Here is a 17,761-nt window from a genome sequence, read left to right on the forward strand (position 1 = left end):
AGAACCACTCCATTGTCAAAACTTATTGTACTGGTACTCAGTATCTGTACTTAGAGTAAGAATGAAGCTAAGAAAGGTAAACAGTACTCAACATAGAAACTAAAGTAATCTTAGCAGGAAAGATAATAGTAATTATTATTTTAATAACAATTTTAATATTATTTGTATTTAATTTTTCGTTTCCAGAGCTGGTGTGTTGAATGTGACAACAGCTCTTGAATTGTCTCTTTATTTATTAAAAGAACGTGACTATGTTCCATGGGCAACTGCTCTTGAACATTTCCAAGCTTGGAGCAAGTACTTATCAGAAGCAGCACCATATCGTCTATTCTTGCAATATATGAAACATCTTTTGGGACCAACTGCTCATTCACTTGGATGGAATGATACAGGAACGCATCTGCAAAAGTAATACATTATTTTCATTTATGAACATGTTTTGTATTGTTTTAGATGTCATCATGTACAGTCATTATTAACCAATCTAGGGATCTAGATTGGTTTGACCTCTAATGTCATCATTAGGTGCTGTACAAAGTCTTGGCAATACTTGATGTTTACTAGACCAAAAGTTTTATTCATTTCATAATAGCAAGAATACAGATCAGTATTTAAGTTTTAAAACATTACTTGTCAGAGTTAAACATTCAAAATTACATATGTAACTTGGTCAGTACTGAAAATGTCTCCTTTTACTGTGGTATATATTTGGTTAAAGTAATAACATTATTCTCGTTAATGATTTGACAGAGGTTAAATTATTTTGATTAGTTTTAAAAGACTGTTATGAATTAGTTAAACACTCTTATCTTTTATTGTCATTTATTGGTTACTTCATTTATATATATATATATTTACTAAAATTAAATAAAATTAATTATTTTATTGAAATTAATTTTTTTTTAAGATTCATTACATTCCTCTGTACTGTTAAATTATATTTTAAACTCTATTAATATGAACCACCTAGTACAGAATAGTGGGATAAGACATATCTTACCTTAATCTTTTACATACAAATAGTTTTGCTGGATCCTGCATTCTCAGTCATGATTGAAATATTTAGTTAAACTTGTAGAATAAACTTTAAGGGTGCAGGATCCCTCGAAAGTACTTTCATGGTAAAATTAAAGTATGAAACGTCTTCATATCTCAGTATTCTGTTCTAGGTGGTTTATATTAATAAAATGTAATATATATGTATGTGTAATTTAATATGAACAAGTAGGATATTTGAAGGAATTAATGTTATCAACCTCCACAAGGTGAATCAGCATCTTGCTGTTCCCTCTTACATACCTGATACTCATCTTTGAGTTTCCTATGTAATTAATTTTCTAGATGCACTGTCTTTCTAATTGTATGTAGTTTATTTTTCTTGAAGATCGTAAAATGTTTTTTCAGACACTGAAAAAATTGTATATATTTTGTATTTATCAGTGTTGTGCTTAGGTTTGACTATTTATTATTTAGATAAAGTGGAATATTTTTGATTAGCAGTGCTTTTTCAAGGAAGTTAAATTCAGATATCGGATGTATATTTTTATCATCATAAATTTATGTTAATGAAATAACAATCATGCATCTTTGTTCATTTGAAGAGTTAGTAGCTATAAGGTCTATGAAAAGGAATTGCCAAATTTCTTTCTGGTGTAATTTTGCTAAGGTTGGTAGGATTTATTTATTAAGCAGAAGGGATAAAAGCATAGACATGGATTCATTTATATTTGCATTCATCAGTCATTGAAAGGATCAGTGATGGAATATACATTATCATGTTGTATACATCAAGATTTTCATTGAAAGTAAATTAATTACAACTATACAAAAGCAATTTAAAGTGCACTGTAATTCTCATAGTGCACCATGCCGTAACTCAATTCTTTTGCAGGTTGAAAAATTCTATTCTGCAGGCTCAATCCTGAATGACAAACTCTTGGAAGACCATCAAGTGTGAGAAAACCTGGAAATGTCGTTTGTGTGCAGGAGTCAGCTTATTAGCATCCCAGATAGTCAGTTAAAAAATGTGTACTGTGCTCTTATGCTCAAAACTGTTTGGTATATTTTATACTAGTTGCATCTACACTAGTTAACAACAACCATAAAAGTTAACAACCATAAAAAAAATTGGATGATTGTGACAAGACTGAGTGCTTAAATTTTTACAGAAATCTTTTTTAAACTGAAACACAATTCCTGGTATTTCTAAAAAAACACTTTTTATGAGTGATGAATTTAATTTTTATGATAATGGGAATGTGAACAACCAGATTTATTGATACTGAGCTGTAAAAAAAAACTACAGTAAACCATTCACCCATTTTCACAGAAAAGTATGCTATCTCAGCATTTCAAATTATATGCCCACATTTCTTTGAAGATGACAATGGATGAGCAGGAACTATAACAAACAGTCACTAAAGTGAGATGTAGAGAATTTACAGTCTCAGCTCTTAAACATGGTGAACTATCAAAAAATGTGGTTCCAATAAGATAGAGCCACATAGCTCAACAGAATGTATTCATTTTACATGATATGTTTCCAGGTCACCTTATCTCTCATTATAATATAATACTTATTGGTTAGCTTACTCTTTATGTCTCTTGGATAATGACTTCTTTTTATAAGGATATTTCAAAAGTTAGTTTCTCCACGAGATATCGCACTATCAATGAACTGAAAGAGAGAATCTTTACAAAATTAACATCACACCTGATATTTTCCCAAGTGTTAGCGACAATTTTCAAATCTTAGATAAAAATATTTCCCAAACTTGCTCTTTTAAATTACATGCAGGTAATGTAAATGTCATCGTAAAATAAAAAATCGTTACATTTTGAAATTTGTCATTTCTTTTTTACAGTACTGTATAAATATTTTTTTTTTGTGATTTAATTGTAAAATAATATATAAATTAAATAATTGCTTTAAATAAAGGCATTGAAAACTTTAATAATCACTATTATAAAGTTAATTAATATTCCTATCTACAAGGCTCAGCTGATAAATTTTCTACACTAGCGTGCTACACAGAGACAAAAGGTACTATCAATTTGGGCGTGGCAGCACATGATAGCTAAAATTTCCCTCTACAAACCTGTGATAATGCGTTGAAATTTTTTTACTGGTTTATTTTCAGTAGCAGTTAAAATGGAGTCAAGTACAGCCAATATGTCAACATGGTTAAAACAGCGTGCAGTGATCAAATTTTTAGCAGCAAAAAATCTGAATCCTATGAATATTTTTCATCATTTAAAAGTGGTTTATGATAGTGAAACTGTTGACAGGAGTACTGTGAATAGGTGGGCATTGTAATTTCGCGAATGTGAAGCTGGTAAAGTGACGATTGAGGATGCATCTTGCAGCAGACGACCAGTTTCTGTAACTGACAAGAAACATCAAAAAGTGGTGGATGATTTGCTTCAAAATAGTAATGCATCGCTATTCAGTTAGGCATATCTAAAGAACGAGTGTAGGCCATATTATTGAGCAATTGGGCTGCTGTAAAATCTTTGCACAATGGGTACCACGCAAACTCTCTGTAAACTGAAGTTTGAACCTATTCCGTATCAGCCATACTTGCCGAATTTGGGTCTGTGTGACTTCCACTTCTTCCTTCATCTCAAGAGAGAGATCTCAAAGGTAATCATTACACCACCAACGATGAGGTGAAGGAAGCACTTGGAGCCAAGAAAAGACCGCCAGAATTGTTCAGTGACAGAATGCAAAAACTTGTCACAAATTGGGAAGAGTGTATCAGTGCAAATGGGGATTATATTGAAAAATAAATACTGCTTTTTGTAGCTAAGGTACTGTACTTTTATTCAGTTTTTATTTCAATATCTCTTTTCATTCCCATGTATATATGTGTAAAATTTATCAGCCGAGCCTCGTACATATATTCTGTTTTATCTTCTATAAACAGTACATTTTTAGTAATATAATGTAATTTTATTCTTTTTAGATGAAAAATAATAATACTAATTTAGGCTTAATTTAATAAATTAAACATGTGTTTTTGTTGTGTGTGTGTGTGTGCATGCGCGTGCGTGTGCATGGGTGCATTTTACAGAAATCAAAAACTGCATTTTTATTTATAACCATTAGCCTGCTTTATAATTCTAAAAATGCATTTTTATGCCAGTTTTTTATTCTTTCAGTAAAAAAAATAAATAAATAAATTAGCTTATAAACAATAATTCTTAATAATTTTATAAAAGAAAATTTTTTTATCTCTTAACTGCAAAGCAGTAATAATATACTTCTATTTTATTATTGCAGGATATGGTGCTGTTTGAATAGCGTGGTGTACAGTACTCTTTAGTTATTTATATAAGATTTTTCTAGGGTTTCTATGTTATAGCTAGATTTAAATATGTTATTTATTGTTAACATGTTATTCTGATGTCTTTTAAATCATGTGTTAAATATTAATATCTTCAATAAAACATTTTCAATTACATATAAAATTAAATCAGCAGTCAATCCTATGTTTGTATTTTAAGAGCTTGATTCAAAAATCTGTAATTTTATATAAAATTGTATAAATTTTTCGTTATAGAGTTTTTATTTTTATTTAATTTTTTCTCTTTTCATGCGACTAAAGATTAATGAGATCTGATATACTGGCTTCAGCTGTTTTATGTGATGTTGAAGAGACTGTCAAAGAAGCTCGTCATCAGTTTGAAGAATGGATGACCAAAAATATCAGAATTCCACCTAATTTAAGAGAAGTTGTTTATTCTGCTGGTAGGTATTAAAAAATAAAATTAGGTGTTTAATACCTACCTAATTAATTTAATTTTCCTTATACTATTTGCATCATGATTACACAGTTTTATAATTATTTTATGTTCCTCTTTTATATATATTTCCATAATCCAGTTATAGTTGAATCGTTATAATTAAAATTTTGTAAATTACTGAACACAAAATGTTTGAAATTCATTCAATAATTATGAAACTGTAAATCATTTGTTTTCATAGAATTTTTTATTTACTTTTTCCAACAAATTATTTGTAGTCAGAGACAGTTGACCCCTATATTTTTTTATCATAATCATTCATCCTGTATTCTTGCAATAAATGATATAGTTTTCATACTTTAACTTCACTCATAACATTTGATGCATATCAAATAAATATTACAATAAACATTGTAAACTTCTTTGTGGATTTCAACACTAAATTTGTCTTTCATTATTTGAAACTAATAATGATTTAAGGATTTAACCTTAACCTTTAACCTTAAGGATTTAATGATTTAACTATTCCCAAAACAGGAACTAAAAAATTAATTAAATAATTTCCAACAGAAAAAATAATAAATTCCCTTCTAAATAACTTAAAAATGAGATCAACTTAATTTCATTGATACCAATAATAAAAAAAGAAATAAAAAGAGCAAACAAAAGTAAAACAAAGGGGATAAAACAACTAAAAAGTTATGGATTAATTTGTTGTTTAAGTTATATCTATTTATTTATGAAGTGCTTGAACACCACAATTCATGGTACAATTTATTTTTGCACTTATCTCATTTAAATTAGGCATAACAACTAACATAAATATACTAGACCAGTCATATTTAACACTAATCCAGTGTTGCCAACAAATGACTGCTGATACAAACATGCTACAAAAACATTATCTGTTTCAAAAATATAAATCAGCAGCAGAGTTGAAATGGCACATATTTATGGCTCATGTACACTTAATAAATAAGAATACTATATTAGTAATTGGAATGCATTTTAAATAATTTTTTTACTATCAAACAGTTTAGTTTCTATTTTTAGTTATACATAAGTGAACTTAGTATTTTCACACACATATGATGGCTCTCCTGGTAATCTTCATGTTTGCACACTTTTCAATTTTTATTATCAGATTCTATAGAATGATTTTTACCATTATGTCTGTTATTTACATTAGATTATATTTTTTGGTTCATTCTTGATCAAGAAATATTTTATGAAATACTTATTCTTTGAACTGTAGTCCTCACCTCTTACTTATTAAAATAGTTAAAAATAATTAGATCTTCTGGTACATGTTGATGAAATTGATGAGATCCATTATTTTTGTATTGAGAATAGCAATTTCTAAAGAATTTCTCTTATACTCCACCCAACTGTTTGTTACAGATGACTAGTTGTTTGTTCAATTATTTACATTACCATATTTTGCCCATTTATAAATACAGTGAATATATATCAGGAGTTTGGTTTGTTAACATCTCCCACTCTCTAATATTTTATTTTATTGGTTTCTGGTTGTGGTATTTCAACGATCTTCTTATTTTTTTTATCCCAGTTTTGCAGTTAAATATACATTCTAAATCCGCTAAATTGGAAGCAACTTAACTCATTTTAATAATCACTTACTAGAAAAGTTTTTGTTATAAAAAAAGCATACTTCAGAAAATATTTTTGCCTAAAAAATATAATTTAGTTAATTTTCACTGAAAACTTTGTTAAAGTATTATTTGAAAGATTATATTTAAAAATATGTTCAATTACAACTGTACACAATATTTAGAACCTCGTCCTCTAGCACAGTGGTGTTCATAACAAGATTCTTAATTTACTCTAGAGATAACAGCACATACTTACAATCATTTCCAAAAAGTTCACTAAAATAATAAAAAATTCTCAGTACAATAAAAAAACAAACAGAATCAATAAAAATGTTTTAAAATGATGGCCATTCTAAATAACCTTGTGACCAAAGAAGTTAATAAGTTTGAAATAATGTATGTCACTGAAGACAATATAATATCTCTACAGATAGTGTATAGTGTCAGTGAAAAGTAACTACCATCACTGAACACACTTCTAAATAAAGTACCATTATTGAAATAGTTTGACAACAAAGCTATATTATAATTTCTTTGAAATTAATTATCTGTCATAAGTTAATTATTTTATTTATTTATTTCTTTACTTGCATGTTTAGTTTTCTGGGGGAGGACATTTGGGCTAGGAGAAAATCAAGATTACATTATAATTCAAAAAGTTGAAAAAAATTATTTTGAAAGAAATTCTATGTTAGAATTATTTTTCTTACATTAATGTAAGAAATGCAACTCTACATAGTTATGTAATTAATTAAACAATTTTATTATTATTTTTATTACCAGTGGAGCAGGAAACTTGTTCATTATAGGAGGTACAAATGCCTCTTATAGCACTTCATTTAATAAATAAAAAACTTAAAAAGTAGTTGTGGTACTTTGTAATTACTGTAATAGATTTAACTGGTAATAGAAAAAAATGGTTATATCTGTTGATCATAGCTTTCACACTGCAGTTACTACTGGCCACCATAAACTACAGAATAAAACTGTGGTTTTAGATTCATGGTCATCTCTTCCACAACTAAGCTACAAAAGCATAATGGAACAAAACAATCAAGAATTATTAACAAATAATTATTATTAGGGAAATACTTATTACATTTGTCTTAATTTTATCCTTCATCATTAGTTTTCTGTAGTTTGCTGCCAGTCTTAAAGATACAATTTTTCTTCTTCAATCTTGTTTATCCTGTGCTCCCCTTTTTGTCATCTCATAATTTTTGTCTTTGATCTCCTTTTAACCCACTTAATATTTAAAGTGCTTCACAGTAAATGTTAATGTTAAAAATTCATCATATTATTTGTAATCAATTATGTAATTGTATGGTTGTTTCATTTTGTATTTGCTAGTTTTATTTTTGTATTTATTTTCTTAAGGTATCAAGTACGGTGGTGTAAGAGAGTGGCAGTTTTGCTGGGCTAAATACAACAATTCACGAGTACCAAGTGAACGTAAAGTCTTATTAAGAGTTCTTGGTGTTGCTTCAGATCCTTGGATATTACAACGGTAATAAATAACCTTGCAATATATTTTCTTTTATTTTCAACTATATATGTTTCCTTTGCATTTGTGAGTATCAGTACTTTCAGAATGATTAGGAGGCTTGGCTTTAGCCAATTTATCAATAGTTTAACCGTTAAGTTTAATGTGCAGTTACTGGATAGGACAACAGCCAAATTGTTACAAAGGTGCCCTCCTTGCATCAGGTCACACCAAGAGGACATTGGCTATATAGGCTTGGCATCTTCAAGATGGACCTAATACATTTGTAGATTGATTTATAATCACAGAATAAAAAATGGGGAAGAAAAGATAAAAGATAAGGAGAAGGGGTGAATAATGAGGAAGAACACTTTGCCCTCAAAGGAATCACATAATTAGACAAACAACCCCATCCAGATGAAAACTTAAGGCTGCTTCAGTTAGCAAGTAAACATCAATCCCTTAAGAGAGTGAGCATTTGACTGGAGTCAAATGCTCACTGGAGCAAGAGACAACACTTGACTGGAGTAGGACATTTCTGGTCATTGATTATGTTGGCCAACAAAAACCCACCCAAAGAACAGGTACATGGTTCCTAAAGGAACAATTTCACCCATCCTCAGAATTATGTGGAAAATAGAACTCAACAACTCAAATTTCCAGTTGAATATAAACAGTTCAGTCTAACCCTAGATGGAGGGATTTTTTTTACATAAATCAATAATTAAACACCTCTGTACAAAGATGGTTTACATTAAAAAAAATCTAAAAGAATTTTAAAAAGAAAAAGAAAATTTTTAAAAAGAAAAATTTGCAGTAGTTGATTGATTTATACAATTTTCAAACAGTTAGTGCAGCTTTATTAATTCAGGACCTATTGTTTCAGATCCAGTGTTTCCTTGTTTATGTAGCAAGTGCAACTTAGCTAGTTATATTTCTGGATCATCAAGGGTCCACAGATTTTAATTAGAATCCAACGCATAATGGTGGCGGGTAGACTATACTGAGAACCATTAAAATTCAACTGGTATAGGTAAGCTTTGAACTGTCTACCTATCTCATTGGAAAACAACTTCTGCACCATTCCTGACGTATGTGGGAATAATTATAGAGGGCATTAAAAGTAATTTGAAGAATAAGAAATTCTGCTCATAGTCAAGACCCTGAAGAGTCCTTATAAAAGATTTAGTTTCGTATTTACATTTTTTATGGACTCAATATTTTGATAAAGTAATTTTCCAAAGAACTTGAGTATGTCTTTTGGAGGGGAGATTAACTCCCCTCCAAAACTTAATGTATCTTGGACTTAATTGTATCTTGTGACAGCTGTTTGAAAAATAGTAAAAGAAGAGGTAGTAATGTCTTGTGGACATACTAAGAGCATGACTGCCATTATAAAAAAATGTGAATGAGTATGAGGATAAAAGGTATCTAAAAGGAAGTTGTTAGAATGTTAAAAAATATGTGACAAATGTAGATTCAAAATGTGTAATACAATGAAAGACAAAAGAATTTTAAGTCAAAAATTGAAATATTTCTCCAGCCAGAGGAGATACTTCATACCATCTCCTAAGGTAAAAGAGATCATAGGACAGATTAATAGTTAAGTAAAAGTACAGAGTTGTTTGCAAATGATACTGTGATTATAAATGAAAGTGAAAAACAGAGTACTGTCAACCTAATGTGTAGTATGAAATTCATTTTCGTTTGGAGGTCCTGGGCTTGAATCCCACCCAGCCTGGCATAGCATTTTTCATGCACTAAAAAATTTGTGTGGTATGAAATATTGCACTACAATATTTCATATTCCCGTATTCAAGCTTTGATCTTATATAGTGAAGTAAGCATTAAAAAAAACCAGTGTTTAATTTGATAAAATTAAACGTATAAAATAGTACAATAGTACCAGCAATCTTTTTTTCACTAGATCAGTGAATAAATTTAAAGAATTAAAATTATTATTATTTATTTATAACATCCAATCCTTTTTTTCATTGATTTTAAAGCTTGTTTGCTCTATCTTTGGGATCTGTTAATCATATTAAAAACATTACAATTCTTGTTTTGTATTAAAAGTATAAAATATATGAATATATTAAAACTACAATCACAGTAAGATATGTTATTATTAGAACTTAATCAAAGAATAAAATTAAATAATTTTAGAAACTATACACATGTTAAGCTAGTTCAACTCGATTTGTGTATGCCTTATTAGTGCAAATTGTTTAACTAATCTCGTAATGTACCTCACCTTACCTTTGTTGTCACTTACATGTATGGCTTTTTCTTTGAAATTAAAAAAAAAATGTTTCAAATAATTTATTACTTTGAAAACAGTATCTTTTTACTGGAAATGTAATTATGATTTTGTTTTCTCAAAAAAGGTTTATACATCAGAAATTACTCTTAGACATACAGATTTTTGCTATTGAATATAATTATATTATTATTTTCTTATTGAAAAGATTTCCTTAAAGAAACAGATCACTCATACGAGATTTCACTCTATGAAAATTTTAAAAATTATAACCAACATTAAAGAACTCTTCAGCAACAATGCACAAAAACATCACCCATGTACAGAATGTCCAGCCTAAAGTTATCCAAACGTAATAGTATATATTAAGAGAACTAGTATAATTTAATTTTTTTTAATAAACACAGCAACTCGCCAAACTTTAATGTAGGTTAGTCAAGTTCAATGTGTGCACCTTTTGTCATTTGGTAGATGTCTAGATGATAATCAAACTCTTGCCAGGCATTTAGGAGCATCTGCAGCATTACTAGAGCAACAATTGGTCTGGACTTCCTCATCCAATCCAACATTTAGGGAACGTGTCATTCAAGAACATGATAACATCTCGATGAAAATGAGTGTGCACCATCTTTTTGGAAACTGAAGCCTGCAGGAATCTAAGGAACAGCAAAGTTCTCAAGCACGGTTGAGGTACATGTGTCCTGTCACAATGGTTTTCATGAAAAATAAAAAACAGACCAATTATGGCATTTTTTGTAGTCCTAATCAGACATTGGCATTTAGTGTGTCCCTTTCATTTTCAATTATTATATGGGGGTTTTCAGTACCCCAAGTTTGACAATTGTGTCTGTTAACTTTCTCACACTTAAGTGCGGCTCTTCACTAAATAACAACCTATCAAGATAATTAGGATTGTTTTCAATATAGTTCATTACCTCTGCAGCAAACTGATAGAGTAGGCGACAATCATTTGGTTTAATGTGATGAATAAGTTGTAACTTCTATACTCACAATCAAACCAAGCTTCCAGTATCTCTTGAAGTCATATCCCACTGATGAATAGACTTGAATGTAGGAGGATCGATATTCCTTTCAATTCATACACGCTGTTAAACATGCTTCTGATTGAAACTCCGCTAACCAAAGCACACACTGAACCTTCTGTTGTTGGGTACACATCTAGAGACTGTACAGAATAAATCTTGAAAATATTTTCTGTTAATTGAGCCTATGTTTTAAGAGATAACAAAGACTGGTTTTTTAAAATATAGGCTATTAATTTTGGATATCTTTTGCCCAAATATGCTGTATAACATGTATTAGTATTGCTGGGAAGAGTGCTGAGGTATTATTTTGCGAATTAGTACTACAGTTATGTATAATTTTAATTACCCATGTTAAGACACCATGACCAATAAACTGTTAATTTTACCTAATCTTTTATTAACCATTCTTGGGGCAGTGATATAACTCCAAATCCATTAACTTAACCTTTGGTAACATGTAACACTGGCATTCAAATCCAGTAAAAAAATGGTGTACTTTTAACTGAATTTCACAAAAGTCCAACAACATCTTAGAATTAATGTCACTTTTTAATAGCTAATTAATTTTGTTGTTGACCATTTATCCAACCAGTAGAGTGGTTATCAGGTATCAGGTGTTATCAGGTATGTGTTATCAGGTTTATAGCTATTATCAGTATAGATACATAGATAGATTCATACATCTAGAGAATTTATGCCTAAAAAATACATTTACAAAAAGATTTTTACTATTTATCAAAAATTTTTTTTAATTGATGTAAGTACACGTTTTTGAAAGGTATTTATTGGCAACACTTGAACGTGATATGGTGAAACCACAGGATGTGAAATTAGTTATTGCTACAGTCGCTTCTAATCCTGAAGGAAGATTACTGGCATGGCGCCATCTGCGCGCACATTGGAATTCTTTGCAGGCTCTTTTTGGTAATGGTACATTTACTATGGGCAGTTTAATTTCTGCTGTAACCGCACATTTTGCTGCCGACTATGATTATAAAGAGGTAATGATATTTTTCTTTGCTTCATTAACTGTTAATTTTTTTTAATAATATTAAACTAAGATTCATGCTGTAATGTTTACTTTTAAAAAAAGTGGTAGAATTGCTATTGCCAAGTGGCATTACCATATTTCCACTCTGAATTAAAAAAAGAAGGTTTTTAGAAAGATACTACATTTATAAATTCAAAAATAAAAATAATTTAATCAGTAAGCAAGAATGAGAGGTTATACAATTTTGTATAATTTTTGTAACCAAATTTTAAGAAAATAGTAGAAGTAGGTTTATTCTGGTCCTGCATGACTGTGTGTAATGGTATTAATTGTAACATATAAATCAGGTTATCGTTGTGTACATATGTTTGTAATTAGATTTCACTTAAAACTAAGAACTCCTGAGTTGATCTGAATTATTTTAACAATGTTTTTATTAAAACTTAACCAAAGTTTTAGGTTTAAATTTATACAAATAACTCTATTATTACGTGAACAGTGAACAGCTTGCCATATTTTAGAGCATAATATCATGTTCATAAATGAGATAAAAATAAAATTTGTGATAAAATGTGAGGCACATTCATAAAGGAAAGGCTTATATTTAAATATTATCGGGTCTGAACACAATTTCACGCATGCAGGGCCATCTATCAGCTATTTACGAAGCCACTGCAGTTGTTTTGATGTAGTAATCGTTTGCCTGCCAGTGAATGCAGATTTCAATGTCTGCGACAATCATTTCTCCCGCCAGTTGTGAAGTGCGCACTATGATTCGATTTTTGTGTGTAAAAGGATCTTCAGTGCTGAAATTCATAGGTAGTTGTGCCTAATGTATGGACCTACAATAATGAGTGAAGGAAAGGTTAAACAATGATGTCGAGACTTTAAAAATGGCCGCACAAATGTGCATGACGAAGAGCAGAGTGGCAGGCCCAGTATTCTATAAAATCAGAAACTGTGGTGTGATCAGCAATTGACAATTAGTGCTCTGGTTGATAAATTTCCGCATGTTGGATGCACCTCTACCTACATAATTGTCACAGAAAAGCTTGGACATCACAAATTGTATGCAAGGTGAGTACTGAAAATACTAACCAACCAACACAAAGAGCAAAGAATGTGCAGTGGACAAGCGTTTTTGGACTGCTATCGACAAGATGGAGATGATTTGTTTTCCCACATTGTTACAGCCAATGAGATGTGAATATCCTACACCAATGCAGAACAGAAACAACAGTCAATGCAGTGGTGCCATTCAAGTTCCCCAAAACCAAATAAGTTTAAGCAGTCTCTGTACTTGAGTTGAAAAATGTTGGCTATCATTTTATAGGATGAAAAGGATGTCATTTTGGTTGATTTCATGGAATGTGAATCAACAGTTACAGCTGATGTGTACTGCGAAACACTCACCAAACTGAGACATGCGATCCAAAATCGACGACGCAGGAAACTGTCGTCCGGCTTAATCCTCCTTCACGACAATACACATCCTCACACTACTGCCTTAACCAAGAAGAACATTAAAGATTTTCGTTGAGAAATTTTTTAGCATCTTCCATATACTCCTGACCTTGCACCTAGTGACTACTTCCTCTTCTTGCATTTGAAAAAGTTTCTTGGAGAGCATTGGTTTGAAAACAACGAAGAACTCAAGTTTGCCGTTGTCAACTGGTTCAATTCTCAGACAGCAAACTTCTATGCAGAGGGGTTAAAGAAATTTGTGCATTGTTAAGAAAAGTGCTTAGAACTGAATGGCGATTATGTGGAAAAGTGAAATAGATACGTAGTAAATAGTAAACAGTAAACTCGCTTTGATCAAAAGAAGCATATGCTAAAAACTAACTGGACCCCTCGATGTAGACACAATTATACCAACAATGCTATCGGGAGTCACAAAATCAGGGCTGTGTCAAAATACATAACAACAATACTACAGCACAAAGGCAGAAATGACGAGTTAGCAAGGGGGTGATGGACAGCCTCCTGTGGTGACATCCTTTGTACAGGCTTGCCAGGATGGATGGCGACAATGAGACATGACGACTCCGTCGCCCTCGAGCTGTTAAGACTGAGACCTGACTGGAGTCCCCTTTGTGGGATACTCACATTGGAGGCAAGGTATCAAGACCAAGTCCCAGTCCCTAGGGTGGGGTTCAGGAATGATATAGTCAGGCCTGGAGTTGCCCTTAGGGGTTAGGGGCAGGCACTGAAATGATCTGTTAGAGTGAACAATCCCCTGGGCTGTGCTTATGCTTCATCAAACAAAAAAAAACTAAAACTGTAAGTAAAAATTTTTTCTCACAAATTAATTTAATTTTTTTTAATGATAAACGGCCCTTACTTTATGATTATGCCTCATACAAGTTATTTTTAATAGAAAAGTTTTATTATACTTGATCCATCTATATAATCAAATGAAGTAATTATTATTATCATTATTAATCATTGTAGCTTTATCTATGTATTGTGCAAGGTTGCTCCAAAAGTAATGTACTGTACACATGCGCACAAAAACAAAGACACAGAACAACTTCTGGCAATCGGTAGTGTGTTACCTGAAGTGTCACTAAACAGATGATGTAAGTTGTTCAGGGTTTTTAAGTGTGTAATGATGTCAGTGCAGTCTAAATTCATGCAGAAATGAACTCAGACTACATAAACAAAATAAAAGCAACGTTGAATAACAAAATTCAAGCAATGTACACATCAAAATCAAAACTTTAGGAGGCAATACTGTGCCAGTAATTTTGGGAATTGTGTGGTGATGGATACTGTAGATATCAGCACTGTACAATTGGTTTAAAAAGTTTAGGTAGGGCAGTAGGAGTACAGCAGATGAGACACACTCTGGATGACTGCTTGCTGCTATAGAAAACACAAGCATCGCTATTATTGCCACAGTGAACAACAACTGTCGTATGACAGTAAGAGAAATTGAAAATGAAACCGGAATACCAAAAATTACATTACACAGAATTTTAACAGAACATTTGCACAAAAAAAGGTTGCTTGTGATATGTACCACACCCAACTGCCAACTGAATAAACATCAAAAAGCAGTACATCTAAAAATTGCATGAGAACTGCTTACACATTATGAAAGGGAAGATGAACATTCGTGAAAGATTCTTGAATCGAATAATTGCTATTTATGAAACATGGATATGTAATTTTGAACCTGGACTGAAGTCACAAAGCAGTATTTGGAAGAGTCAGCCTTCTCTGAGATCAAAGAAATGTGATTGCATGCGTTCTAAACTGATGATTTTCGCTAATAAGAAGGGTGTTATTATTTTTCATGACAATGCACGCCCACATACTGCGAGTTGTGTCATTGATATTTTCATCGATTATGCTTCATCATCCATCATATAGTCCTGATTTAAGTCCGCTGAACTTCGATTTCTTTCCAAGACTGAGAGAACTAAGAACCAGTCCAAGGAATTTGTTTTAGCAGTTTGAAAAAGTTATCAGCTGCCCTGAAGCAGGAAATTTGACACCACAACAAAGATTGTCTTCTGACAGAAATCCAAAAGCTGCTAGACTGTTGGTGTGCATGCATTACACATGGAGAGGATTATATTGAAAGGCTTAAACTTGATTTGCTCTACAAATAAATTCTCTTTGAAACCTGATGACTGTGCATTATTTTTGGGACAACCCTTGTATATATAATAAAAATTACATCTACCAATATAAATTACTAAGATATGTTTTATTTTCACATTATCTTTGCATTATACTTCAAATTAAAGCACAAGGGATTTTTTCTTCAGTGGTCTGTTTATTTCAATTTGTGTCTAATCTCTTTTATTGTTACTATATTATTACAGATGTACAACTTTACCTGTTGTAATAAAACTTAAAGAATGAAATTATTTTAAGAAAATATAAAAATCTACATAATAGAAATCTAACTACTGTCTTCTACAGTATTTCTTGACTTAAAATATTTACCAATGGGCTCTCCTCATTTTATAAAAATATATTTTTTGTATTAAATTGCTCAAGATGCATTTGGCAAAAACAAAAGAAAATGAAAAGATCTGAAATTTCTGATACCAGATTTCAGTTTGATAGAGCTTAATTTACTTGCTCAGAAGTGAATTAGCATAAAATTTAAAATAATAAAAATTAAGCAAATAATATTGTATAAAACTTTAACTGAAACATTTTAAAATTTCTGAGAAGAGTCCTCCCACCTGATGTGAATGGTTTACTTTTTATATAATGCTACAGATAAATTTAATTAACGATTTCAGGGGGAGGCAAGAATTAAATGAATAAAATTTTAAACAGTTTTTATATAAGTTTTTTTTTTTTAATTTGACTTGTGGATTCCCATCCAGGTAATAAATAGGATCTACATTTACAGGAAGTAACATCATGTAGTTTGACTTTATAAAGTGAAAAATGGCCATTTTAACTTTCCATCTTAACTTTTTTGGTTGAGGATTGTGAAAAGCATTAATATTAAAAGCCTTCTATTCTAACTATTACTATTCTGACTAATATATTTTATATTAAAATATGTACTAAACTACCAGATAATCCATAAAAAAAGGATAAATACTTAAACCTATACCTATTGCTTTCAAGAACTCTCATCATTAGCGTAAAATTATTGTAAGACATTCACATTACATAAAAACATACCGAGTTAAAAATATATTTAAACATCAGCCAGATAAGTATTGTCACTACGTAAATTTGTTTTCTGTACTAGATAATGAAATTGTTTAAATCTTAAATATAATCATTACAGTCCAGCTAAAATAAAAATTTAAATGCTAAATTATTTTGTAAAGCAATGTTATTTTTTTAAATTTACTTCAGTATGTTTTTATTTTATGTGTGTGAAAAATAATTTTACACCAACAATGAGAAGAGTACTTCTTTAAATTACTACATTACCTTACCTCTTTTTATTCTGTACCTGGCAGTTTGGTGTTTTTTTAGTACTAGTATCATCACATATATTATTATTATTATTATTATTATTATTATTATTATTATTATTATTATTATTATTATTATCTTGATTACTGGTGTTTTCTTTTATTTTTTTGTTTTAGGTGTCAGAATTCTTTAAAGATATGAATGTTGGTTCTGGTAGTAGGGCATTAGAACAAAGTTTGGAAACTGTACAATTGAATATTCATTGGGTGAGACGTAATGAGGAACCTCTATTCCAGTGGTTGACCAACTACCTTTCCAGGTAGTTTGGCATCCACTTTGTTTACATTTAAAAAAAAAGAATTACACACAAACATCATACACACAACATGCATGGAAAACATATGTACTTACAATATATATATATATATATATATATATATATATATATATATATAATATGCGTGTATGTATATGTGTATACACAACATGTTTATACTTTCATGTAAACTTATTGCTTTCGTGATTTAACAACAACAATTAATAAATTCCTCTTTATATTCATTAACCTGAATTCATATTAGTATTTTTTATATAGTTCCACTAGTCTTCCTTGCATTAGTTGATCACGTTCATCTGATGACCTCTTTTTTGACACCAAGAGAGGTAAGACATGTTCAATTACCTTATATATGTCCTGACAATCTTCTTCTTCTTCTTCTT

At 30.5% G+C, this 17,761-nt stretch overlaps 1 protein-coding gene across 1 annotated transcript in view; it reads left to right on the forward strand.

Moving 5' to 3' along the window:
- The window catches only part of LOC142325682 (endoplasmic reticulum aminopeptidase 1-like), a 75,149-nt gene extending 57,765 nt beyond the window's left edge, over positions 1-17,384 (forward strand). Inside the window, exons 13-17 of the mRNA XM_075367712.1 lie at positions 187-408; positions 4,608-4,750; positions 7,737-7,866; positions 11,927-12,149; positions 17,218-17,384. Coding sequence (XP_075223827.1) covers positions 187-408; positions 4,608-4,750; positions 7,737-7,866; positions 11,927-12,149; positions 17,218-17,364 — 865 coding nt within the window. The 3' untranslated portion in view covers positions 17,365-17,384. The remainder of the gene's footprint in view (positions 1-186; positions 409-4,607; positions 4,751-7,736; positions 7,867-11,926; positions 12,150-17,217) is intronic.
- Positions 17,385-17,761: the final 377 nt, after the last annotated feature.

This window comes from Lycorma delicatula, chromosome 5 (assembly GCF_047948215.1).
Source record: "Lycorma delicatula isolate Av1 chromosome 5, ASM4794821v1, whole genome shotgun sequence".
Taxonomy (NCBI): Eukaryota; Metazoa; Arthropoda; class Insecta; order Hemiptera; family Fulgoridae; genus Lycorma; species Lycorma delicatula.